This window comes from Scyliorhinus torazame, chromosome 7, assembly GCF_047496885.1.
Source record: "Scyliorhinus torazame isolate Kashiwa2021f chromosome 7, sScyTor2.1, whole genome shotgun sequence".
Taxonomy (NCBI): domain Eukaryota; kingdom Metazoa; phylum Chordata; class Chondrichthyes; order Carcharhiniformes; family Scyliorhinidae; genus Scyliorhinus; species Scyliorhinus torazame.
The window spans coordinates 197,072,504-197,099,693 of NC_092713.1; the positions used below are offsets into that span (position 1 = coordinate 197,072,504).

General features: G+C 53.1%; 1 protein-coding gene across 1 annotated transcript in view; it reads left to right on the forward strand.

Annotated features, from left to right (window-relative positions):
- The window catches only part of LOC140427380 (uncharacterized), a 188,581-nt gene that overhangs the window by 148,896 nt on the left and 12,495 nt on the right, over positions 1–27,190 (forward strand). Inside the window, exons 18-19 of the mRNA XM_072512926.1 lie at positions 10,491–10,586; positions 12,449–12,510. Of these exons, the coding sequence (XP_072369027.1) occupies positions 10,491–10,586; positions 12,449–12,510 (158 nt within the window). The remainder of the gene's footprint in view (positions 1–10,490; positions 10,587–12,448; positions 12,511–27,190) is intronic.

The window sequence follows — 27,190 nt, forward strand, 5'->3', positions numbered from 1 at the left end:
TGATTTTACCTGCAGGAAGTGCTGCCATCTCCAGCTCCTCCAAGACCGAGTTAGGGAACTGGAGCTGGAGTTGGAAGAACTTCGGATCATTCGGGAGGCAGAAGGGGTCATAGATAGCAGCTTCAGGGAATTAGTTACACCAAAGATTGGAGATAAGTGGGTAACTGTAAGAGGGACTGGGAAAAAGCAGCCGGTGCAGGGATCCCCTGCGGTCGTTCCCCTGAGAAACAAGTATACCGCTTTGGATACTTGTGGGGGGGACGACTTACCAGGGGTAAGCCATGGGGTACGGGCCTCTGGCACGGAGTCTGTCCCTGTTGCTCAGAAGGGAAGGGGGGAGAGGAGCAGAGCATTAGTAATTGGGGACTCTATAGTCAGGGGCACAGATAGGAGATTTTGTGGGAGCGTGAGAGACTCGCGTTTGGTATGTTGCCTCCCAGGTGCAAGGGTACGTGATGTCTCGGATCGTGTTTTCCGGGTCCTTAGGGGGGAGGGGGAGCAGCCCCAAGTCGTGGTCCACATTTGCACTAACGACATAGGTAGGAAAGGGGACAAGGATGTCAGGCAGGCTTTCAGGGAGCTAGGATGGAAGCTCAGAACTAGAACAAACAGAGTTGTTATCTCTGGGTTGTTGCCCGTGCCACGTGATAGTGAGATGAGGAATAGGGAGAGAGAGCATTTAAACACGTGGCTACAGGGATGGTGCAGGCGGGAGGGATTCAGATTTTTGGATAACTGGGGCTCTTTCTGGGGAAGGTGAGACCTCTACAGACAGGATGGTCTACATCTGAACCTGAGGGGCACAAATATCCTGGGGGGGAGATTTGTTAGTGCTCTTTGGGGGGGTTTAAACTAATGCAGCAGGGGCATGGGAACCTGGATTGTAGTTTTAGGGTAAGGGAGAATGAGAGTATAGAGGTCAGGAGCACAGATTTGACGTCGCAGGAGGGGGCCAGTGTTCAGGTAGGTGGTTTGAAGTGTGTCTACTTCAATGCCAGGAGTATACGAAACAAGGTAGGGGAACTGGCAGCATGGGTTGGTACCTGGGACTTCGATGTTGTGGCCATTTCGGAGACATGGATAGAGCAGGGACAGGAATGGATGTTGCAGGTTCCGGGGTTTAGGTGTTTTAGTAAGCTCAGAGAAGGAGGCAAAAGAGGGGGAGGTGTGGCGCTGCTAGTCAAGAGCAGTATTACGGTGGCGGAGAGGATGCTAGATGGGGACTCTTCTTCCGAGGTAGTATGGGCTGAAGTTAGAAACAGGAAAGGAGAGGTCACCCTGTTGGGAGTTTTTTATAGGCCTCCTAATAGTTCTAGGGATGTAGAGGAAAGGATGGCGAAGATGATTCTGGATATGAGCGAAAGTAACAGGGTAGTTATTATGGGAGACTTTAACTTTCCAAATATTGACTGGAAAAGATATAGTTCGAGTACATTAGATGGGTCGCTTTTTGTACAGTGTGTGCAGGAGGGTTTCCTGAAACAATATGTTGACAGGCCAACAAGAGGCGAGGCCACGTTGGATTTGGTTTTGGGTAATGAACCAGGCCAGGTGTTGGATTTGGAGGTAGGAGAGCACTTTGGGGACAGTGACCACAATTCGGTGACGTTTACGTTAATGATGGAAAGGGATAAGTATACACCGCAGGGCAAGAGTTATAGCTGGGGGAAGGGCAATTATGATGCCATTAGACGTGACTTGGGGGGGATAAGGTGGAGAAGTAGGCTGCAAGTGTTGGGCACACTGGATAAGTGGGGCTTGTTCAAGGATCAGCTACTGCGTGTTCTTGATAAGTATGTACCGGTCAGGCAGGGAGGAAGGCGTCGAGCGAGGGAACCGTGGTTTACCAAGGAAGTGGAATCTCTTGTTAAGAGGAAGAAGGAGGCCTATGTGAAGATGAAGTGTGAAGTTTCGGTTGGGGCGATGGATAGTTACAAGGTAGCGAGGAAGGATCTAAAGAGAGAGCTAAGACGAGCAAGGAGGGGACATGAGAAGTATTTGGCAGGAAGGATCAAGGAAAACCCAAAAGCTTTCTATAGGTATGTCAGGAATAAGCGAATGACTAGGGAAAGAGTAGGACCAGCCAAGGACAGGGATGGAAAATTGTGTGTGGAGTCTGAAGAGATAGGCGAGATACTAAATGAATATTTTTCGTCAGTATTCACTCAGGAAAAAGATAATGTTGTGGAGGAGAATGCTGAGCCCCAGGCTAATAGAATAGATGGCATTGAGGTACGTAGGGAAGAGGTGTTGGCAATTCTGGACAGGCTGAAAATAGATAAGTCCCCGGGACCTGATGGGATTTATCCTAGGATTCTCTGGGAGGCCAGGGAAGAGATTGCTGGACCTTTGGCTTTGATTTTTATGTCATCATTGGCTACAGGAATAGTGCCAGATGACTGGAGGACAGCAAATGTGGTCCCTTTGTTCAAAAAGGGGAGCAGAGACAACCCCGGCAACTATAGACCGGTGAGCCTCACGTCTGTAGTGGGTAAAGTCTTGGAGGGGATTATAAGAGACAAGATTTATAATCATCCAGATAGGAATAATATGATCAGGGATAGTCAGCATGGCTTTGTGAAGGATAGGTCATGCCTCACAAACCTTATTGAGTTCTTTGAGAAGGTGACTGAACAGGTAGACGAGGGTAGAGCAGTTGATGTGGTGTTTTTGGATTTCAGCAAAGCGTTTGATAAGGTTCCCCACAGTAGGCTATTGCAAAAAATACGGAGGCTAGGGATTGAGGGTGATTTAGAGATGTGGATCAGAAATTGGCTAGCTGAAAGAAGACAGAGGGTGGTGGTTGATGGGAAATGTTCAGAATGGAGTACAGTCACAAGTGGAGTACCACAAGGATCTGTTCTGGGGCCGTTGCTGTTTGTCATTTTTATCAATGACCTAGAGGAAGGCGCAAAAGGGTGGGTGAGTAAATTTGCAGACGATACTAAAGTCGGTGGTGTTGTCGATAGTGTGGAAGGATGTAGCAGGTTACAGAGGGATATAGATAAGCTGCAGAGCTGGGCTGAGAGGTGGCAAATGGAGTTTAATGTAGAGAAGTGTGAGGTGATTCACTTTGGAAGGAATAACAGGAATGCGGAATATTTGGCTAATGGTAAAGTTCTTGAAAGTGTGGATGAGCAGAGGGATCTAGGTGTCCATGTACATAGATCCCTGAAAGTTGCCACCCAGGTTGATAGGGTTGTGAAGAAGGCCTATGGAGTGTTGGCCTTTATTGGTAGGGGGATTGAGTTCCGGAGTCGGGAGGTCATGTTGCAGCTGTACAGAACTCTGGTACGGCCGCATTTGGAGTATTGCGTACAGTTCTGGTCACCGCATTATAGGAAGGACGTGGAGGCTTTGGAGCGGGTGCAGAGGAGATTTACCAGGATGTTGCCTGGTATGGAGGGAAAATCTTATGAGGAAAGGCTGATGGACTTGAGGTTGTTTTCGTTGGAGAGAAGAAGGTTAAGAGGAGACTTAATAGAGGCATACAAAATGACCAGGGGGTTGGATAGGGTGGACAGTGAGAGCCTTCTCCCGCGGATAGATATGGCTGGCACGAGGGGACATAACTTTAAACTGAGGGGTAATAGATATAGGACAGAGGTCAGAGGTAGGTTCTTTACGCAAAGAGTAGTGAGGCCGTGGAATGCCCTACCTGCTACAGTAGTGAACTCGCCAACATTGAGGGCATTTAAAAGTTTATTGGATAAACATATGGATGATAATGGCATAGTGTAGGTTAGATGGCTTTTGTTTCGGTGCAACATCGTGGGCCGAAGGGCCTGTACTGCGCTGTATTGTTCTATGTTCTATGTTCTTGTTTTTCAGTTAGGTCACAGCTGATCAAAATCTTAACTCCTTTGACCTATCTTGGTTTCATAATAACCCTTGAAAATCGACCAATCATTGATGTGCTGAGCGGATGCACATTAGGTGGCAAAAAAGGCACTGTTAGTCAAATTTTGCCTAATTCTCGAAGACAAAAATACGTCAACAGCAAAAGGAGGGCAACCAATAAAGGATGCCAGCAAACGGGAGCTCGAAGGGCCGAAGAGGCGGCTGAAGTGGCGGAAAGAACCACGAGCAGCAGGCGGACGCAATGGCAGACTTACGAGGTGAAGGGGCCCCAGCCACCCAGGAGAGAGGGTGGCCAACGCCCCAAGCATCACCTCCCCGCCCCCCCCCCGCCCCCCCCTCCCCCCCCCCCCCCCCCCGACGACCTGGAGATGGATGGAAGAATTTCCTTATGAAAGAGCTGACCGTCATGAAGGAGGCGATCAGGATAGAGATCCAGGTGGCAGTTTCAAGTCAAGGTGGTGGTGGCAGAGGCGATGGCCACCGTGCAAAAGGCAATTGTTGGGCTGGGGAAGAAAGTAGAGATTCAGGAGAGGACTCGTCGACCTGGAAAAGGCCTTGATGGATCAGAGCGACAGAATCATGGCCCTCGAGGCAGAAGTGAAAAGATTGGTGGCAGCCCAGGGGGACTTAAAGGGGTAAGTCAGGACCAAGAGAACAGGTCCCGATGACAAAATATTTGGATCGTGGGCTTGCCAGAAGGCATCAAGGGCAGAGACCCCAGAGGTCGACAGAGCACACAGGTCACTCGGCCGAGAACTAAAGCCAGGGAGCACCGAAGGCCGTGAGAGGATCCTGAGGTGGGCATGCCAGCACCTGGGAAAGCGAGCACCTGGGAAGGTCACAAAATTCAAATCTATCAGGGAATTGGGGCAGATCTAGCAAAACGTAGGGCCGAGTTCACCCAGGCGAAATCGGCCCTGTACAAGAACGGGCTGCGATTTGGTCCACTGTTCCCAGCCAGGCTCTGGGTAACGTACCAAAAGAAAGTACATTATTTTAACACCCCAGAGGAAGCAAATAAATTTGTCCGCACCAACGGCCTGGACAAGGGCCAGGCAAGGCAAAGATGAGGGTGGTGAAGAGAAAGACTGTGAAAGAGCAAAAGACTCATTGGACAATGAGCATGTGCAGGACTCTGCTGCCTCGCTCCAATGATAACGGGAAGACTGGGTCCCAGAAAGAAGCGAGGACAGGAGAAGGCAGGTGAGGATTTAAAGAGGGAAAACGGGCAGTCAGTGGGCATAAGCAAGGGGCTAGACCAGCCCAAGAGGAGGGGCCACCACACTAGCAAAAACAGCTAGCACGGGAAGACAGATAGCAAGGGGGCCAACGGCACACCTCCCGGCAGGATGAACACAGAAAGAACAGAACAGGAAAATTAGTTGGGTTTCGTACGGGCTTTGGCGAGCGAGGAATGGGCTGAGCGCCGCCACTTTGGCGGGTCCTGGGCCAAAGGGAGAACCCGGAGTGCAGGGGGGCACCCACGTGGCATACACATTGTTGGTGGCATGTTGGGTGCCCACAGGATACAGAGAAATCCCGGAGGGGCCCGACCTCATGGTGAGAACGGTGACCCTGGCGATTTTGGAGGGCCCCCTAACAAAAGGAAACTCCAGAGTGGATTGGATTGGATTTGTTTATTGTCACGTGTACCGAGGTACAGTGAAAAGTATTTTTCTGCGAACAGCTCAACAGATCATTCAGTACATGAAAAGAAAAGGAAATAAAAGAAAATACGTAATAGGGTAACACAAGGTACACAATGTAACTACACAACACCGGTGTGAAATCAGGTGAAACATACAGGGGTGTAGTGTTAACGAGGTCAGCCCATAAGAGGGTCATTTAGGAGCCTGGTAACAGCTGGGAAAAAGCTGTTTTTGAGTCTGTTTGTGCGTGTTCTCAGACTTTTGTGTCTCCTGCCTGATGGAAGAAGTTGGAAGAGTTAGTAAGCCGGGTGGGAGGGATCTTTGATTATGCTGCCGCTTTCCCCAGGCAGCGGGAGGTGTCGATGGAGTCAATGGATGGGAGGCAGGTTCGTGTGATGGACTGGGCTGTGTTCACGATGCTCTGAAGTTTCTTGCGGTCTTGGGCCAAACAGTTGCCATCCCAGGTTGTGATGCAGCCGGATAGGATGCTTTCTGTGGTGCATCTGTAAAAGTTGGTAAGAGTTAATGTGGGCATGCCAAATTTCCTTAGTTCCCTGAGGAAGTGTAGGCGCTGTTGTGCTTTCTTGGTGGTAGCATCGACGTGGGTGGACTAGGACAGAAATTTGGAGATGTGTACCCCAAGGAATTTGAAACTGCTAACCATCTCCACCTCGGCCCCGTTGATGCTGACAGGGGTGTGTACAGTACTTTGCTTTTTGAAGTCAATGACCAGCTCTTTAGTTTTGCTGGCATTGAGGGATAGATTATTGTCGCTGCACCACTCCATTAGGTTCTCAATCTTCCTCCTGTATTCTGACTCGTCGTTGTTAGAGATCCGGCCCACTATGGTCATATCGTCAGCAAACTTGTAGATGGAGTTGGAACCAAATTTTGCCATGCAGCCGTGTATGTACAGGGAGTATAGTAGGAGGCTAAGTAAGCAGCCTTGCGGGGCACTGGTATTGAGGACTATTGTGGAGGAGGTGTTGTTTATTCTTACTGATTATGGTCTGTGGGTTAGAAAGTCGAGGATCCAGTTGCAGAGTGAGGAGCCAAGTACTAGGTTCTGGAGTTTTGATATGCGCTTGGCTGGGATTATGGTGTTGGAGGTGAAGCTACAGTCAATAAATAGGAGTCTGATGTAGGAGTCCATGTTGTCGAGATGCTTTAGGGATGAGTGTAAGGCCAGAGAGATGGGGAGGGATTCTCCGATCCTGGGGCTAAGTGTTGACGCCGTTGTAAACGCCCATGGCATTTTGCGACGCCATCAACAGGTCCCCAGGAACAGCGATCCTGAGCCGCACAGGGGGCCAGCACGGCACTGGAGCGACTCACGCAGCTCCAGCTGCCGATATGGGCGTCAGGATGGGCGGCGCGAGTCCGCGCATGCGCTCCACGGCCGACGCGAGTTTGCGCATGCGCATGGGTTGCCGTCTCTGTGCCGGCCCTGCTGCAACATGGCAGAGACTTACAGGAGCCCAGCACGGAGGAACATAGGCCGCCACCGGGATAAGCCCGGACGCCAATCGGTAAGCCCCGATCGTGGGTCAGCGCACCGTGGAGGCCCCCCCAGAGTCGAATCACCCCTCCTCCCCACCAGGCCGCTCCCCGCAACATGAACATCGAGGTCCCGCCGGGTAGGACCATACGAGAATGGCGCCGGAGGGACTCGGCCTAACTTGGCGGGCACTCGGCCCATCGTGCGGTGAGAATTGCCGGGGGGGGGCCGCGTTGAGCAGTCTCTGACCGGCGCTGCGCCGACCACGCCAGCACCAATGACTGGCGTCGAAGCGGCGCCGCGCGATTCACGCCCCCCGGCGATTCTACGATCCACGCGGGGTCAGAGATTCCTGCCCTTGGCGTCTGATGTGGACCAGTTGCATCAGTATGCGAATTGCAGTGGATCAAGGTGTTCTGGGAGTATGGAGGTGATGCGCTTCATGACCAACCTCTAGAAGCACTTCATTACGACTGAAGTCAGGGCCACCGGACGGTAGTCATTGAGGCACATTGCCTGGTTTTTCTTTGGCACTGGTATGATGGTGGTCTTCTTGAAGCAGGTGAGGACCTCGGAGCAGAGTAGGGAGAGGTTAAAGATGTCTGCGAACACTTCTGCCAGCTGGTCCACGCAGGCTCTTCGTGCACGACCAGGGATCCCATCCGGAACCGTCGCCTTCCGAGGGTTCACTTTCAGGAAAGCCGATCTGACTTCGGAAGCTGTGATGGTGGGTATGGGTGTGTTATGGACTGCTGGGGCACTCGACAGCGAGTCGTTGGTTTCCTGCTCGAACCGAGCATAGAATGCATTGAGTTCATTGGGGAGGGGTGCACTGCTGCTGGAGATACTGCTCGGCTTCACTTTGTAGCCCGTTATGTTGAGTGCAGGGGCACGTCCACCAGGTAAGTATGGTTGATCCCGCAGGAGCGAGGGGGCAGAACCCCCCACACCAGGATTATCTTTGCCTACCTAAGAAGCCTGAAAGCCGATACAGTCTTCCTGCAGGAAACATACCTGAGGGACAAAGACCGACTGTGGGCAAGAAAGGCCTATGTGGGACAGATGCACTACTCATGCTACAGGATGAGGGCTAGCGGAGTTACCATATTGCTCTGTAAGAGGATGGGTTGCACTGCAACAAGGACGGTTGCGGACCAAGTGGAACGGTACGTCATGGTCAGCGGTGTCCTCGACACCGATAGTCCTGGTAAATGTGTCCATGCCCAACTGGGATGACACAGGCCTTATAAAAAAGAACATGGCAGAAATCTCTGACATTGACACGCACCAATGTATCACCAGGACAGCAGTGCACCCACTCCGCCAGATACGGGGGACCTTCTACGAACATGCGGAAAATGCTGCCCGCTTACTGGCTTACCAGCTGAACAAGCAGGCAGCCACGAGGGAGATAGCGCAGGTGAAGGATAGTAGAGGCAGACTGATAATCGAGCAAAAAGAGGTCAACCGAGCGTTTGAGAGCTTCTACCGAGTGCAATATACCTCCGAGCTCCCTGACGGGGTGTGGGGATGAAACGGTTCCTCGATGGACTTGACATGTCAGTCCTAGGGGATGCTAGACGGGGGATCTGGAAGCACCAATAGAACTGGGAGAGATCATGGAGAGCATCAGCTTCATGCAGGGAGCAAGGTTCCGGGACCCGGCGGGTTCCCGGCAGACTTCTATGAGAAATTCTCACCAAGCCTGGCCCCACACCTATGGGACATTTTTGCAGACTTTCTAGGAAGGGCACTCTGTCTCCTGAGCTAATACAGGCCACGATATTGCTGATACCCAAAAAAGAGAAGGACCCGATGGAATGCAGATCATAAAAACCCATTTCGCTGGTCAATGTAGTTGCGAAGATACTCACGAAAGTCCTGGCCGAGAGATTGGAGAACCGCGTACCACAGATGGTCACAGAGGACCAGGCGGGCTTTGTCAAGGTAGGCGGCTAACTGCGAACATCAGGCTGAATGTAATAATGACCCCATCTGGGGAGAGACACCAGAGGTGGTCATTTCCCTGGACACAGAAAAGGCCTTCGACAGAGTCGAGTGGAAATACATCATTGAGGTACTAGAGCGGTTTGGGCTACGGACAGGGTTCACCTTGTGGGTGAAACTCCTGTATAACGCACCCAAGGCAAGTGTTCGGACCAACACCACCAACTCTGAATACTTCTTGCTGCACTGAGTCACAATGTAGGGATGCCCACTGTACCCGCTCTTGTTCGCCCTGGCAATCAATCCCCTGGCAATCGCTCTGCGAGACACAAAAAGCTGGAAAGGCATTCAAAGAGGGGAAAGAGAGAGCACAGAGTGTCGCTCTCCGTCTCGGACCCACAGAACGTCCTAAAAGCAATCATGCAACTTCTGAGAGACTTTGCAGCCTTCTCGGGCTACAAACTCAACCTGGGCAAAAGCGAGACTTTCCCGGTGAACCCGAACCGGGGAGGGACAGAGCTGGAGGGACTACCATTCAAACCATGTGTGAAGAAGGGCTTCTTGACATCACCTCTGAACATCCTTCAATTTTAAATTTCTGCCCTTTGTTCTGTGCTCTGCATTGCAGAGAGGAAGAAACTGTCTGATGCGCTAAGCGTCAAGAACCACAAAGACATGTGAGACTTTAACTCAGGCTTTAATATACTACATGGGAGGCTTACCCGACACAGACGACCCCAGACAGAATGGGGCCTGTCCCAGAAGAGGTTCTTATACTGACTCCCGGGGGAGTGGCTAAGGCGGAGCTCTCCGTGGCCAGGTCGGGTTACCTACCAGTGACCGAACCTCTGCAGAGTTACAGTACAATACACAGTATTACAGGGCCACGTTACGCACAACTATTATATACTATGTACAATGGTAGGGAGGTACAGTGGTGTATCACCACACTGTCACTCCCTTTAATCATCTTAAACACCTCAATGAGATTGCATTTTGCTTTTATATTCTATACCGATGCAAGGTTAAATCTGAGAGATTTGAGGAAAAGGGACACTTGCAAGGCTGAGGGATGCACAACTAGAGTTAGCAGTTGAAAGAAAGACAATTCTCCACTGTCGGGATTCTCCGTTGCGCCGGCAGCCCAGGGATTTCCCGACGGCTTGGGGCTGCCCACAATGGGAAACCCCGGCTAGCGAGACGGAGAATCCCGGGGGGGAGGCGCCGCACCAGACGGATAATCCCGCCCAATGTCAACACATAAGAATGGATTTGATCCGCGGTTGAAAAAAGGAGAATCACGGAATATGGAAAAAGACGTGTTGAGGGCATTTGGGATTAGGATTATTGCTTGTGCAAGGGACAACATGCTCTGGTAGATTGGGCCTACAGCCTGTTCCTGTGGAGTGATGTTGATGAAACTAAATCGAACTCACTTTCCAAGTGAGAGAATGGAAAATTGGCAGAGAAAGAGAGCAAGTGATTTAATTTAATAATTTACAGGTGCAAATAATCAACCTTATTTGCGATTGCAGCATCCTTTCTGCCACTCGTGATCACAGGATCTGTTGTTGGAGTGTTACTTCTACTGGGCATTGTACTTTTGATACGAAGAAAATACTTTTTCCGAGGTAAGGTCGTTGCAGCCAGCTCTTCCTTCGCGCGATAGAGTCCAGCTATGATCATTGCCCAATAATGGAATCATGCAGCATAGTAAGAGGCCATTCAGCCCATCGTAACTAGACCAGTTCCTTGAAAGAGTAATCCACTGGTCTCACTCCACTGTGCACTTAAGCCTAACCTTGACCATTCCTGTTGAAATGGTTTCCCTGGCACTCTCTGGGAGGCCTTCTTGCAGGGTGATACGGCCATTACAACTTCCCATTAACCCTCCAGCTCCTCTATCACTTCAGTGTTTTCCTACCCATCTATTTCTTGATTGGCTGATATTCTTTGCCAAATAGTTTGCCCTTTTTTACATTTATATCTTCCTCTATAGCAATTTCTCGTGGGCCATATGGCTGGATATTTCTCAGATCTCCCTGTCTTCAGTTCATCCGCTGGTAACCGATGGGTTTGCTTCTAACTACAGGCTTTGTCAGTGTCGACTAGAGTCAGTCCATTATTGCAACTGCTTTTTCACTAGCACCTCCCAAATCCATATCTCCGATCACTTCAAAGGAAAAGGACAGTAAGGTTTTGCTAATCCAATCACTTCTAACTTTCCTTCCACATCACACATTATCTTGACTGGGACGTATTATAGACCCTGCAGCAATGTGATTGATCGGCAGCCTATCCGTCACCCTAAGGTCTGTAAGAGGTGGCATGTGTGCCCACAGCCCCAAAGAATGCTTTAAAGGTCGGCACGGTGTCACAGTGGTTAGGACTGTTGCCTAAGGCACGAGGACCCAGGTTTAATCCTGGCCCCGGGTCACTGTCCATGTGTAGTTTGCACATTCTCTTCGTGTCTGTGTGGGTCTAACCCCCACAACCTAAAGATGCGCAAGGTAGGTGGATTGGCCACGCTAAATTGCACCTTAATTGGAAAAAAAGAATTGGGTACTCTAAACTTATTTTAAAAGAAAGAATGATTTGAACAAAGAGTTCTTGCCTCACCTCAACAGAAGCAAACTGAAAGTCACAAGTGCATATAGCAATGTCCCATCAAGCCTAGTCATTACCATGTCCTCCCTCTGTCCTCAGCGACATTATAGACCTTGCAGCTGGTTTTCAATGTGTCAAAATAACAGTTTCTTGGTCCAGCAGTATATCTGCTGTTTATCTGCTGGTAATCATTAACTTCAGAGTTCTGATCAACTCTTTCTGAGAATAGCTCCTATTAAGGAAGAAAGAAATGGCATTTTTATTGTGTCTTTTCTGACTACAGGATTTTCAAAAGTGCTTTATGACCAATAATGCACTTTTAAACTGTGCTCACTGCCATAATGCAGGACATCCAGGGTCAATTTGCACACAACAAGGTCTCACAAAGAACAATGTGATAATAACCAAATAATCTGATGTTAGCTGAGTGATATATTGGCCGGAATTCTCCTGCCGTTTCCTGGTGGCGGGGTTCTCTGTTCCCACCTACAGCGTACCCCTGTCTGTGGGTTTCCTGGCGGTATGGGGTGGTGTCAATGGGAATTCCCATCGACAGCGGCAAGGACAAAGAATCCCACCTCCAGCGGACAGTGCACCACCTTCCGCTGCTGAGTAACATGCGGCTGGGAGGCTGGAGCCCATGTTGTTCTGGGAGAACGTTCGAGGCATCTTTTACATCCACCTGAGAGGGCAGACAGGGCCTTAGTTTAATGTTTCATTGGAAGGATAGCAGCTCTGACAGTGTAGCACTCCCTCTGCACTGCACTGGAGTGTCAACATGATCTATATGCTCAATCCTTGGAGTGGAACTTGAATCCATGGGTTTCTGGCAGAGCCCAGAGCAATACTTACTGAACAACAAAATTCTTTCTGTTTTCTGTTTCAGAAAGTAAGCCAGAAATTGAGTCAGAACAAATGTTCCACAATGAGATACAGCACCCAAAACAGGTTTGTGAAGATGTCGCCAAACATACTTGGAGCGTCGTTTACATCTTGGAGAGGATAATTGAGGGAGGAGTCGTATAATAGTATGGAATTGGTCATCGCCCACTCCTCTCTCACCGATGGTCCTCAGTAATCTTACCATTACATCCATCTACCCCCATGATGCTACCAGAGGGAGCATTTCCATGCTGTTTCCTCTCCCTCTCCGAGGCTCCGATCAGTCCTAGGATGACGAGCACAGCAAACCATGCCATATAGTATTACACTCCTGAAACACAGATCAAGATAGCACATGCTATTATGTCCAGTTTTTATAATTTGATACCATTTACTGACTTGGAGTCTATTACCTGACTGTTGACCCTCATGTAATGTTCGAGGGGGCGAACGTAGCCTGTTTGGTAGCCTTCTTGTCCTCACCGGGAGGGGCTTGCTGTGCCCCTTGCTTTGTTTCCAGATTTCTGTGCATTTTGGCTTTGTCTGTGTGCGGGTGGGGAGGTGGTCATACTATGCTTGTGCGGCATAGAGGCGAGAGCATCTCCCCCTGGGGCTGCAAGTGGTTGTTGGCGGGAGCTTTTTGTTGTTGGTTGGGAGGCGTCAGTGGTAGAGTAGGTCGTATGGATGCGTTTGGTCCTTCTATTGCCTCCAGCAACACATGATGGAAATGGCAAGCCTGTTTTCCCCAAGATAGCTTCAACTGGTTTATGTGGTACCACCCTGCCTTCCTGCTGTCCAATAATATCTTGCACTCCGAGGGGCTAATTTTGTCCACTATGTAATATGGCCTCCTATACCTTAAAATGTCCCAGGCTGATAGCCCCAGACCATGACTCTTTGTCCTTCCTCAAAGTCTGTGGGGGTTACTCTGCCATCAAAAAGGGTGGTGCTAGTTTGTTTCCCTTTTCCAATTTGACCGCAGCGGCCATGTGCGCTGCTTACACATTCTCCGATAACTGTTGAATGGTTCCTCATGTGACACCTTGGGCTCGGTTAGGTCCAAACCTAACAAAAGCCTCGATTCCCCTCATGGGCCGTTGGGTCTTCTCAATGTGTGGTGTAAAGCCTGTAGAACTAGCGACTGTGTTTCTTACAGTGCCAGGGTCTCAGGTTCGATTCCCCGCTGGGTCACTGTCTGAACGGAGTTTGCACATTCGCCCCGTGTCTGTATGGATTTCCTCCGGGTGCTCCGGTTTCCTCCCACAGTCCAAAGACGTGCAGGTTATGTGGATTGGCCATGCTAAATTGCCCTTAGTGTCCAAAAAGGTTAGGAGGGGTTATTGGGTTACGGGGATAGAGTGGAAGTGAGGGCTTAAGTGGGTCAGTACAGACATGATGGGCCGAATGGCCTCCTTCTGCACTGTATGTTCTATGTTCTATGTTATTATCATGAGGGCAAATGGCAATACTTTACTCCAGGTGGAGTTATTTTATTGGACGATGTTCTGAATCATGTGCGGGATTTTCCGTTTTTGAGACTGTGTTGACGCCGACACAAAATTTGTGGAGTTCCATGACAGCAAAACCAGCGCCGCACCTGGACCGATTCAGCCAGTAATAAGGGGCTAACACCGGTGCCACGTGGAACACAATCGGTTCCAATGAGAAATGGTGCTGGATTCGCCGGTTTTGCGATTGACACTCAGGAGGTTGACAAGCTGCAGCCGCATATACACACTTCACTCCCCACACACATCATCCCAGCCAACAAGATGGCAGCAAGACGCGCGGCCCCAAGATTCACCGATGCGGAGCTGGAGACCCTCCTTGACGGAGTGGAGGAGAGGCGGATGACCCTGCACACCATCCTGGGAAGGAGGCTGCCAGCTGCCACCATTCATCTTGCCTGGGCGCAGGTAGCAGAGGCCGTGAGCGCTGTGGGCAACACCATCCGTGCCAGCCAGCAGTGCCGAAGAAAACTGCACAACCTCTTCAGGGCGGCCAAGGTGAGTAGGCAGCACTGTGCCACTGGCACCAACCCCCCTCCCTGACACCCGTAACCCCACTACCCCAACAACCCAGAGGGCGGCCGAAAGCCCACCTGCACCACATACCAGCACCAATACCAGCCGCCACTGTGGCCACCAGCTACCCACCCCCTGGGCTACATGCGTTGTACTGTCTAACATTGTTGGTTTCTTTCCCCTCCCTCCTCACCCAGGAGAAAGCTGCCCACAACTGCCGAAGGCGGGAGAAGACAGGAGGGGGAACATCAGACATGCGGCCCCTCACCATGGCAGAGCAGACGACTCAGAAGACCCCGGAGCGCGAATCGGAGGATGACACTGACTTTCCGTCACAGCTATCTCCAACACCCTCCACCATCCCAGAGACACTCACCTCGGTTGAGCACTTTAGTGAAGAGGCTCCTGGGACACTATCAGGTGTGCATCACACAGCTAACCCAGTACAGCAGGGGGCTGGAGGTAGGAACACCAGAGGAGGAGGACCGTCGGAGGACTGGCAGACCCCAGGAACTAGCTACCGTCCAGACGGGTTTCATGCTTCTGGAACGGGCAGTCCCATGGATCGTGGAGATGCAATTGCAGAGCCAGGGACGGCATCAGCAGGTTGTCGGCGAGCATTCAGTACCGGCAGGTGCAGTTGGAGGCAACCATATGCCAGAGCCACCTGGAAATTGAAGCGGCGTTCCTGAGTGTGGCGCAGTTACAGCGGCCATAGATGAGAACATCGGCGCAAATGGCCAGGCCCTGGTTGATGTGCAGCACGGTAGCACAGTGGCTAGCACCATGGCTTCACAGCACCAGGGTCCCAGGTTCGACTCCCCGCTGGGACACTCTCTGTGCGGAGTCTGCACGTTCTCCCCGTGGCTACGTGAGGTTCCTCTGGGTGCTCCGGGGTCCTCCCACAATCCAAAGACGTGCAGGTTAGGTGGATTGGCCATGATAAATTGCCCTTAGTGTCCAAAAAGGTTCAAAGGGGTATTGAGGTTACGGGGATAGGGTGGAAGTGAGGGCTTAAGTGGGTCGGTGCAGGCTCGATGGGCCGAATGGCCTCCTTCTGCATTGTATGTTCTATGTCCTATGTGGCACAGACACGGAGGGAGGTGGTCCAGTCCCTTAGGGAGATGGTGCAATCACTGGCTGATGTGACACAGACCCAGAAGGTGGTGGCACAGTCAATGGGTGATGTGGCACAGTCCCAGATGGCGATAGTCCAGTCCCTGGGCTTCATGGCCCCGAGCGTGCAGACCCTAGTCGAGACCAGAGCGGGCCTCCAGGACTGACAGCGGCAGGTGGCCGGGAAACCTCTGGGGCTCACTCCGGTCGCACTCCCATTCCATGGAGTAGCCCGGGGGCCACCAGGCCCCCGAGGGAGGAGGAAGTGATGGGGCCCGTGCCAGTGATCCCGTGCAGGGGAGGTGCCGGAGTACCACAGCACCTCAGACTCCCCCTCCCACCCCCCCGTTCCTGTCCCTGGTGTGTCTGGTGGGCAGCGGGTGGAAAAGGGCGGCTTCACGCCACCTGTGATACCCAAGCAGCAGTTGGGCCCATGCATGCCTGGTCACCCCAGAAGATGCCCCCCAACGGGGACCCAGGTCACAGGGCAGGAATTACAGCAGGCCGCCTGCACTCCTGCTGTACCGTCTGGGGATCCACTTAGACGTAGCATCAGGGCCCGTGTGGCCAGGAAGTTAGACACCAGTTAAGTTGGCACGCGTGCAGGGCACAGTTTAGTGATCGGGGCTGGGACACAAATCTGTATATTCGTTGTCACATTAAACACCTGTTACCACTGTTAGAACCTGTCTCGGTGCTCTGTCGGATGGGTGTGAGGGATGGGCTGGCAGGGATCTATCACAGAAAGGGTTGCAGGTGGGGAGGTGGGTGGTGGTGGTGGTGGTGGTGGTGGGGGGAGGGGCACATGCGGTGTCCATGACACAGGCCAGACCCCTCCCCCCCACAGCCAGACGGTGAATCTGGAGGCGATCAGAGCATCCCATGCGTGTTGTCCCTGGCCAACATGTCGTGCAATCTCCCCTCCCTGGGCTCCATGATTTGTCCAACCTCTCTCCCCACCCCCACATCCTCCTCATCAGACGAGGCCTGCAGTTCATCCACCTCCTCCCCCACGTTGCCCCTATGTTGCGCGATGTTGTGGAGGACGCAGCTGGCCGCCACAATGCGGCCGACCCTCTCAGCATCTTCAGGAGGCTGAATCACCGCTCGATCACACTCCTGGTCACTGCATGGGCATCATTGTAGCGGATCTCCACATTGGTCTGTGGCCCCCGAATAGGCGTCATCAGCCACGACTGCAGTGGATAATCCCTGACACCCAGTAGCCAACTGGGGGCATCTCAAACATGTCCAAAATTGTCGAGTGTGCCAGGATGAAGGCGTTGTGCACACTGATCGGGTATAGGGCACAAATGTGTATGATGCACAGCTGATGGTCACATATCAGCTGCACATACATCGAGTGGAACCCCTTTTTGGTAGTGTACAGTGGCCTGTCATCAGCAGTTGCCCGTAAGGGGACATGCATCCCGTCAATCTTGGGCACCCTTCGATGGCAGCGAACTCCTTATTGAACTGCCTGGGCACATAGGACCTCCGTGAAGGTGCGGAATGCACCTGTGCACCGTGGTTATCCTGGCTCACCGAGGTCTGTGAGATCCCGGACAGGTCCCCACTCGGTGCCTAGAAAGCAGGGAAGCTTGGTAGCATAGTGGTTAGCACTATGGCTTCACAGCGCCAGGGTCCCAGGTTCGATTCCCAGTCTGGGTCACTGTCTGTGTGGAGTCTGCACGTTCTCCCCGTGTCTGCGTGGGTTTCCTCCGGGTGCTCCGGTTTCCTCCCACAAATCCCAAAAGACGTGCTTGTTAGGTAATTTGGACATTCTGAATTCTCCCTCTGTGTGCACGAACAGGGGCCGGAGTGTGGCGGCTGGGGGCTTTTCACAGTAACTTCATTGCAGTGTTAATGTAAGCCTACTTATGACAATAAAAGATTATTAATTAATTAATAAAGGTTCAGGGTGACTGTCACCTTGACGGCCACCGGGAGCAGGTGTCCTCCTCCATACACCAACGGTGCCAAGTGTGCCGTCATCTGCTCAGCCAGAGTCTTCGATGGCATGACCGTTCCGGGGTTCCTTGAATGACAGGCGCTGCCGGTACACACAAGGCCTCATGGGGTGCCTCCTTGGCATCACCTCCTCCTCGGCCCGTTGGGTGGCCTGCTCTCCATCCTGTTCCTCTGTGGAACGCTCCACTGCTGCACACACCGCTGCTGCAGCTTCCTCCTCCTCGAGCAGCTCCATCTCGTACAGACGTAGGGCATTGCCCAGGCTTGCGGTGACCAGCAGGAAGGCCACCATTGCTGGTTCAATTTCAATATCCATTGTCTGCAGGGGGTGAAAGGCCAACATGTTAGCATAGAGCGTACCCCCATGCCCAACCAGGTCCACCAGGCTACAATTAGGCCCGAGTTGGCACTGCAGACTCCGTACCCACATGTCCCCCTCCCCACAGGTCCACACCCCTGGTCCTGTCCATGCCCGGCACCATGGGGACTGGCCCTGGCACCCATCCCTGCTGCCAGGGTACCATCAACTGGCACTGCCATTGCCAGGGGTACGCTCTGTGGCCCCCGTCTGGTGCCCCCGTGGGACTACAGTGGGTGTTGTTCTTGGGTGCGCCGCCTGGTGGGTGGTGGCCATCTGCGGGAGGTATGGAGAAGGCTGGTGTGCGGGGCTGGGGGCACCCATAAAGCCGGTGTCACGCTGCAGGACCAGGGGCCAAGGTGAGTGGTCAGTGGGGTGCACAGCAAGATGGCTGCCTTGCAGGCCGCTGAAATGATGGCCTGTACCTGGGCACCGTGGGGACTCCCATGGAGGATCAACCCGACCATATGGCCAGTTCCCCCGTCACCTCCGCACCCCTTCCCCTCCCCACCCCAGCCAGCCCGGCCAGTGACCGGCCCGGCAGCCCACAGTCAACCTATGTCCTACCTCCTCTCTGTCTCTTAGCAACCACAACGCCGGTTTCGCGATTTTTAAATGCAGAAGTAAACCGTGTCATCGGGAACCCGGCCCACGGGAGGCAGAGAATCGTGGAGGCCCCCGAAGAATACCGGGTCAGGCCCGCTAATGACATGCAAACAGTGTTTACTGTACGTGTGTTCCGGACTGCATTGACACTGCTGTTGAGGCGATGGAGAATTACGATTTGGCCTCAAATCGGCGCCCACCACGATTTTGGCGTCGGAACCGATTCTCCACCCAATTGTGTTTCGCAATTTCGGCGTCAGGCAACGGAGAATCCCTCCCCATATTCTTCAAAGTTTGATTCATCCTTTCTACAATTCCACTGGACTGAGGATGATAAGGTGTGTGAGACATTTGGTTTAGTCCTGGCAGTGTCATCACGTTTTGCATTGCTTGGGTGGTAAATTGAGACTTTTGGTCTGACTGCTTCTGGGCAGTCTCCATGAGGTAAAGACTTGCTGGAGTAAAACACTGGCTGTAGCTTTCGCAGTGTTTGTTGTTGTAGGAAATGTTTCCGGGCCGGCACGGTGGCGCAGTGATTAGCACAGCTGCCTCACGGCGCTGAGGACCCAAGTTTGATCCCGGCCCCCGGGTCACTATCCGTGTGGGGTTTGCACATTCTCCCCGTGTATGCATGGGTCTTACCCCACAACCCAAAGATATGCAGGGTAGGTGGATTGACCACGCTAAATTGCCCCTTAATTGGAAAAAAATAATTGGGTACTCTAAATGTCTATGCTCCGCTTTGTTAGCGTGGCAGTCTGGGTTATTTTGGACACTAACCAAACAGTTTTCTAAGTAATGTTTCACATCATACACCAACATACTCTTTATTCACTCAACTGTATTCTCTGTCCCCTGGTGTCACTGGGCATCATAGCATTGATATATGACTTGGGCAGGGACGATGTATTTCCCATCTTTTAGGACCACAGAACGGTAGAATTCCTGCAGTGCATGACAAGGCCATTCAGGCTATTAGGTCAGCACCAAACCTCTGAAAGAGCACTAAACGTAGGCCCAGTCTCCCATCCTATCCAAGTAAACCTACCTAACCGGCGTGTCTTGGGGCACAACGGGGCAATTTTGCGTGACTAATACACCTAACTTGCACATCTTTGGACTGTGGGAGGAAACCGGAAAACCCAATGGAAACCAATGCAGACACAGGGAGAACATGCAGACTCCACACAGACAGTCACCCAAGGCCGGAACTGAACCCAGGTCCCTGGCGCTGTGAGGCACCAGTGCCAACCACTGTGCCACCGTGCCGCCCTATGCATACTGTATGTATAGATGATGGTTGATGATGGAAAGTCATCAGGGTAACTTACTACAGAGGCCACCGCTGCCAAATCGGCTGTTTGAGCACTCATTATGGGGATAACTTTAGAGCTAATTCCACTCATGGTTTTCCTGTTGGATCCTGTATGTATAGACCACTGTCTTTCTAACCCCAGTCTCTATCATAGAGGATCCATCCATGAAAATTTTAAGACTGAAATTCACCTTCTCCTTTTCCCCCCTGTTGTTTTGTCACAAAAAGTTTTTTGCGGCATTTTCTGACGAAGAGCTCCATTCATGTGATGCGATAAATAATATTATCCACTGTAGTGATTCTATTCAATGGTGTTTAAGGCAATGCAGGAGCCCCCGGTGTCACATATAAATTCGGCAGGATGGCCCCCAACCCCACCTGTGACAATTGGCATCCTGCTCATCCCATTTAGTATGACACAGACACTCTGGATAGGCCTGCCACTATCAATCCTGTTGGCGACAGTGTTGGCTGGCACCAGGTGGATCATAATGATTCTCAGGGTCTTCTCCTCGATACACTCCATCCTGCACCATGGAGTGCATTGGGTGTGTCCCATTTCCATGCTCCAGGTCCTCTCAGGGAAGGGGGACAGTAGGCACCTGTCCAGGTCCATGTCTCTGGGGTGCCTCATAATCCTACACAAAATGTCCCAGTCTACCATATTTTTATTAAAGAGAAATTAATTAATAACAAACAAAATGTACAATATCAACATGAAAACAAGGATTTTACACAGTGCAATGTGAGCAAAAAGGAAAACACAGCAGAGAACAAAGATGACACAACGAAAGGGGGACCCCCGAGCTCCTGTCGGGCAGACACCTAGTTGTGTACCCTTGAGATAGAATCTATGTACAGGGTTTCCTCCCACACTGACTGTGGATTCCAGAGACTCTAGAGGAGTTCAAGAAATTTTATGCACTCCAGCCATTATCCTTGTAAGTACTTCCGAAGTACCTCATATCAGGCTTCGCCAGCGAACGCCATTGTGTCTACCAAGCTTTTGGAAGTTCCATCGCGACTGTGGCTTTAGGGCTGCCACTTTAATCGAACCCACCCAGAGACGCCAAAGGTTGGCCAAGACCCTGCTTGATCAGCTTAGGTACACACAACAAAGACACCTGATTTTAATGCAACTCTATTTTATTCAAAAAAGCTAGCTCAATGGCGATTTCTGAGAATATAATACAGAGATGACTCAGACACACTGATGAGATCTAGGTATTATGACATTGATATTCTTTATGACCACAGAAGATGTTAATTGCTGAGAAAAGCAAGTCCCAGGGGGACCTTTTTTTTTGTATCCTAAAAATGAGAAGACCTACTAATCCCAGCAGCAAAAAATTCCAGTACCACTTTTGGGATTTAAAAAAACACAAGCGCTAAAGTTACACAGTTAATATAGTTTTATAAAACATTCACCAAAAGAAACCACTTGGTCACACCCACAAGTAAACACCCTTCAGACAACACGCCCTTATGGATGTTCAACTATAAAAGTCCGGGGCAGCACGGTAATGCAGTGGTTAGCACTTACATTGTAATGTAATATGGCGCTGAGGCCCCAGCTTCGATCCCAGCTCTGAGTCACTGTCTGTGTGGAGTTTGCACATTCTCCCCGTGTTTGCATGGATTTCATCCCCTCAACCCAAAGATGTGCAGGGTAGGTCGATTGGCCATGCTAAACTGCCCCTTAATTGAAAAAAAAAATGAATTGGCTACTCTAAATTTATAAAAAGAAAAGAAAGAAAACTATAAAGGTCCAGTAATATTGCCCAAGGTAAACTGCTAACTACTGTAGTAAAGGTATCCCATATGACCTCTCATACCCATTTCCACTCTGCTTTGGAAACCCAAGAAACTTTAGGAACAAATCAATGATGACCATGTGTGGTAGTATGTATTGGGGGTCATGTGGGACTGGAAGCCCTAATGTCATTGGTTGACAGATCCCGGGTCCTGGTTGGCCGTTGACCTCAAGCTCCGCCCTGAAGGCGAAGTATCAGAAGCCGGTGTCTTCCCCCGCAGGCCAGTTTACTATCGAGCTGCTGGGGAACAGACACGCTTAATAAAGCCTCATCGACTTCACTCTATTCGTCTCACGGAGTCTTTGTGCGCCACAATTTATTAAGCGTGCCTAAAAAGGACTATGGAGCTCAGGATCATTCCAGAATGCCTGAGGATCAGCCCCCACGCAGTGAATGCGGCAGCAGCCTTCAAACACTGGCAGACTTGCTTTGAGGCCTACATCACATCGACCACAGGCCGAGTCTCAGACGAACAAAAACTGCAGGTCCTGCACTCGAGGGTGAGCACGGAGATTTTCACCCTCATTGAAGACACCCGCGATTTCCAGACGGCGTTCACAGCACTGAGAAGTCTCTACGTTCGCCCAGTTAACCAAATCTACGCTCGCTACCAGCTCGCGACAAGACGGCAAGCTCCCGGAGAATCGATGGACGAGTTCTACGCCGCGCTGCTGATTTTGGGAAGAGCCTGCAGCTGCCCGTCGGTGAATGCAAACGAACATACGGACATGTTAATGCGCGATGCTTTTGTTGCAGGTATGCAATCCTCCCAAATCCGCCAAAGACTTCTAGAAAAAGAGTCGCTAGGACTCTCAGAGGCACGGGCCCTGGCAGCCTCGCTGGACGTAGCCGCGCGTAATACCCGCGCCTACGGCCCCGACCGCACGGCAGGCCATTGGGCCCCGTACGTACCCGCCGCGGCAAACCCCCTACCCCCCGCCCCGGACACCCCACAGGCTTGCGCAGTCCAAACGCCGAGTCGCACCGGGGGCGCCCGCTGTTATTTCTGCGGCCAGGCGAAGCACCCCCGACAACGTTGTCCGGCCCGCGCAGCCATCTGCAAAAGCTGCGGGAAAAAGGGCCACTATGCGGTGGTGTGCCGATCCCGCGTGGTCGCCGCCGTCCCGGGAGAACAGGGAGCCCTACAGGCAGTCTATGCCTCCCAACCCCCCCAGCACGCCATGTGCGACCCGCAGGCGCCGCCATTTTGGGTCCCGACCACCGCGGTCCCGGGAGAACTGGGAGCCCTGCATGTCGCCTACGCTCCCCAACCCCCCTCCCCGCAGTCCATGTACGACCCGCCGCCGGCGCTCCCGATTTGGGTGCCGGCCAACACTCTCCACGGAGAGGAGGGGGTTTTTCGCATCCCGAACGCCACCCTCACCCCCGTCCCGCGCCCCACGCCTGACCCGCCGGCGCCACCTACCTTGACCCCGACCACCGCTGTCCCCGGCAAGGGAGCTCCGCACAGTGCCAGCGCTCGCGGCCCCACGACTGACCCGCCGGAGCCGCCGACCTGGGCCCTCACCCCCGTCCCGCGCCCCACGCCTGACCCGCCGGCCTGGGCCCCGACCACCGCTGTCCCCGGCGAGGGAGCTCCGCGCGGTGCCAGCGCTCGCGGCCCCACGCCTGACCCGCCGGCGCCGCCAACCTGGGCCCTCGCCCCTGTCCCGCGCCCCACGCCTGACCCGCCGGCGCCGCCGACCTGGGCCCTCACCCCTGCCCCGTGCCCCACGCCTGACCCGCCGGCAATGCAACTTACCTGGACCCCGATCACCTCCGTCCCCGGCGAGGGAGCTCCTCACGGTCCCAGCGCTCGCAGTACTGACCCGCCGGCCTGGGCCCCGACCACCGCTGTCCCCGGCAAGGGAGCTCCGCGCGGTCCTAGCGCCCGCGGCCCTGGCGCTCGCAGTCAAGGAACTCCGCGCGGTCCTAGCGCCCGCGGCCCGGGCGCTCACAATGCAGGAACTCCGCGCGGTCCTAGCGCCCCCCAGACCCCCCAGCACTCAATGTGCGACCCGCAGACGCCGCCATTTTGGGTCCCGACCACCACGAGGGGAGGAGGGGCCCCGCCATCTTGGACCGCCCCCGACCTGTACGACGCATGGGGGCGGCCATTTTGTCCACCCCCGACGCCATCTTGTGACCCCTCAGCCACGGGCGATGTATGGGGGTGGCCATTTTGTCCATCCCCGACGCCATCTTGGACGGCAACAACGGACCCCACCCCACTACTACAACCACGGCTCGCTTCGGTTACACTCGATCAGGCTCGGCCCCGGACTCTCCAGACGACGACGACAACGGTCCTAATTAACGGCCACGAGACGCCATGCCTAGTCGACTCCGGGAGCACGGAAAGTTTTATACATCCCGACACGGTAAGACGCTGTTCCTTAACTACCTTCCCCAGCGCACAAAAGATTTGCCTAGCTGCAGGATCCCACTCCGTACAGATCCAGGGATTCTGCATAGTTACCCTAACGGTACAGGGGAGGGAATTCAAAAACTACAAACTTAACGTCCTTCCCCAACTCTGTGCTCCCACCTTGCTGGGCTTAGATTTTCAATGTAACCTACAGAGCCTTGCGTTTAAATTCGGCGGCCCCATACCCCCACTCACTATCTGCGGCCTCGCCACCCTCAAGGTGCAACCCCCGTCCTTGTTTGCGAACCTCACCCCGGATTGCAAACCCGTCGCCACTAGGAGCAGACGGTACAGCGCCCAGGACCGGTCCTTCATTCGCTCCGAAGTCCAGCGGCTACTAAAGGAGGGCATAATCCAGGCCAGCAATAGTCCCTGGAGAGCACAGGTGGTAGTAGTGAAGACAGGGGAGAAACAAAGGATGGTCATTGACTATAGCCAGACCATCAACGGGTACACACAACTAGACGCGTACCCTCTCCCCCGCATATCCGACATGGTCAATCGGATTGCCCAGTATAAAGTCTTCTCCACCATGGACCTCAAGTCCGCCTACCATCAGCTCCCCATCTGCCCAAGTGACCGCAAGTACACAGCCTTCGAGGCAGACGGGCGGTTATACCATTTCCTACGGGTCCCTTTTGGCGTCACAAACGGCGTCTCGGTCTTCCAACGGGAAATGGACCGAATGGTTGATCAACATGGGTTACGGGCCACGTTCCCGTACCTCGACAATGTAACCATCTGCGGCCACGATCAGCAGGACCACGACGCCAACCTCCAAAAATTCCTCCAGACTGCCAAAGCCTTGAACCTCACGTACAACGAGGACAAGTGCGTTTTTAGCACCGATCGGCTAGCCATTCTGGGCTACATAGTGCGCAATGGGATAATAGGCCCCGACCCCGAACGTATGCGCGCACTCATGGAATTTCCCCTCCCGCACTGCCCAAAAGCCCTGAAACGCTGCCTGGGGTTCTTTTCATACTACGCCCAGTGGGTCCCCCAGTACGCAGACAAGGCCCGCCCCCTAATACAGACCACGACTTTCCCGCTGTCGACAGAGGCTTGCCAGGCTTTCAGCCGCATCAAAGCGGACATCGCAAAGGCCACGATGCGCGCCATCGACGAGTCCCTCCCCTTCCAGGTCGAGAGCGACGCCTCTGACGTAGCTCTAGCGGCTACCCTTAACCAAGCGGGCAGACCCGTGGCCTTCTTCTCCCGAACCCTCCACGCCTCAGAAATCCGCCACTCCTCAGTGGAAAAGGAAGCCCAAGCCATAGTGGAAGCTGTGCGACATTGGAGGCATTACCTAGCCGGCAGGAGATTCACTCTCCTCACTGACCAACGGTCGGTAGCTTTCATGTTCGATAATGCACAGCGGGGCAAAATTAAAAATGACAAGATCTTAAGGTGGAGGATCGAGCTCTCCACCTTCAACTATGAGATCTTGTACCGGCCCGGAAAGCTGAACGAGCCGTCCAATGCCCTATCCCGTGGCACATGTGCCAACGCACAAATTGACCGCCTCCAAACCCTCCACGAGGACCTCTGCCACCTGGGGGTCACTCGGTTTTACCACTTCATCAAGTCCCGCAATCTCCCATACTCTTTAGAAGAGGTCCGTACAGTCACAAGGGACTGCCACATCTGCGCGGAATGCAAGCCGCATTTTTTCAGGCCAGATGGAGCGCACCTGATTAAGGCTTCCCGCCCCTTTGAACGCCTCAGTCTTGATTTCAAAGGGCCCCTCCCCTCCACCGACCGCAACGCATATTTTCTTAATGTAGTGGACGAATACTCCCGCTTCCCTTTTGCCATTCCCTGCTCCGACATGACCGCGGCCACAGTCATTAAAGCGCTGAACAGCATCTTCACACTGTTCGGTTACCCCGCATACGTCCACAGCGACAGGGGGTCCTCTTTCATGAGTGACGAGCTGCGCCAGTTCCTGCTCAGCAAGGGCATAGCCTCAAGCAGGACGACCAGCTACAACCCCCGGGGGAACGGGCAGGTAGAAAGGGAAAACGGCACGGTCTGGAAGGCCGTCCTACTGGCCCTACGGTCCAGGGATCTCCCAGTTTCACGGTGGCAGGAGGTCCTCCCGGACGCTCTCCATTCCATCCGGTCGTTACTATGTACAAGCACTAATCAAACGCCCCACGAGCGTCTCCTTGTCTTCCCTAGGAGGTCCTCCTCTGGAACGTCGCTGCCGACCTGGCTGGCGGCCCCAGGACCCATCCTGCTCCGAAAGCATGTGCGGGCACATAAGGCGGACCCGTTGGTCGAAATGGTTCACCTCCTCCACGCAAACCCCCAGTACGCCTACGTGGAGTACCCCGACGGCCGACAGGACACGGTCTCCCTGCGGGATCTGGCGCCCACCGGCACCACGCACACCCCCCCGACACCATCAACCCAACCGCACCCCTTCCTGCCACTGCCGCACCCCGCGACCACCCCCTTCCCAGGAGGATCAGTCCCCCTCCCCTTTGCACCGACAGCTGAAACCGTACGGCTCCTGGAGGCGACAACACTGGTACAAGCACCACCACCACCGCCGGGGCCGAGGCGATCGACACGGACGACCAGACCGCCCGACCGACTCGTGGCGTCGATGTAAAACAAAGATGGACTGTTCAAAGAACATTTTGTTTTTTCCTATACCCTCTGTAAATAGTTGCAACAGGACAAAACTGTCCAATACTGTACTACCATGTGAATGTTCTATCCTCCCAGGACCAGCCCTGTAAACCCTTACCACCATACGAAGCATCACCCCGCCGGGTTCATTTTTGACAAGGGGTGAATGTGGTAGTATGTATTGGGGGTCATGTGGGACTGGAAGCCCTAATGTCATTGGTTGACAGATCCCGGGTCCTGGTTGGCCGTTGACCTCAAGCTCCGCCCAGTTGTCATCTCTGGTTTGTTGCCGGTGCCACGTGATAGCGAGGCTAGGAATAGGGAGAGAGTGCAGTTGAACACGTGGCTGCAGGAATGGTGTAGGAGGGAGGGCTTCAGGTATTTGGATAATTGGAACGCATTCTGGGGAAGGTGGGACCTGTACAAGCAGGACGGGTTGCATCTGAACCAGAGGGGCACCAATATCCTGGGAGG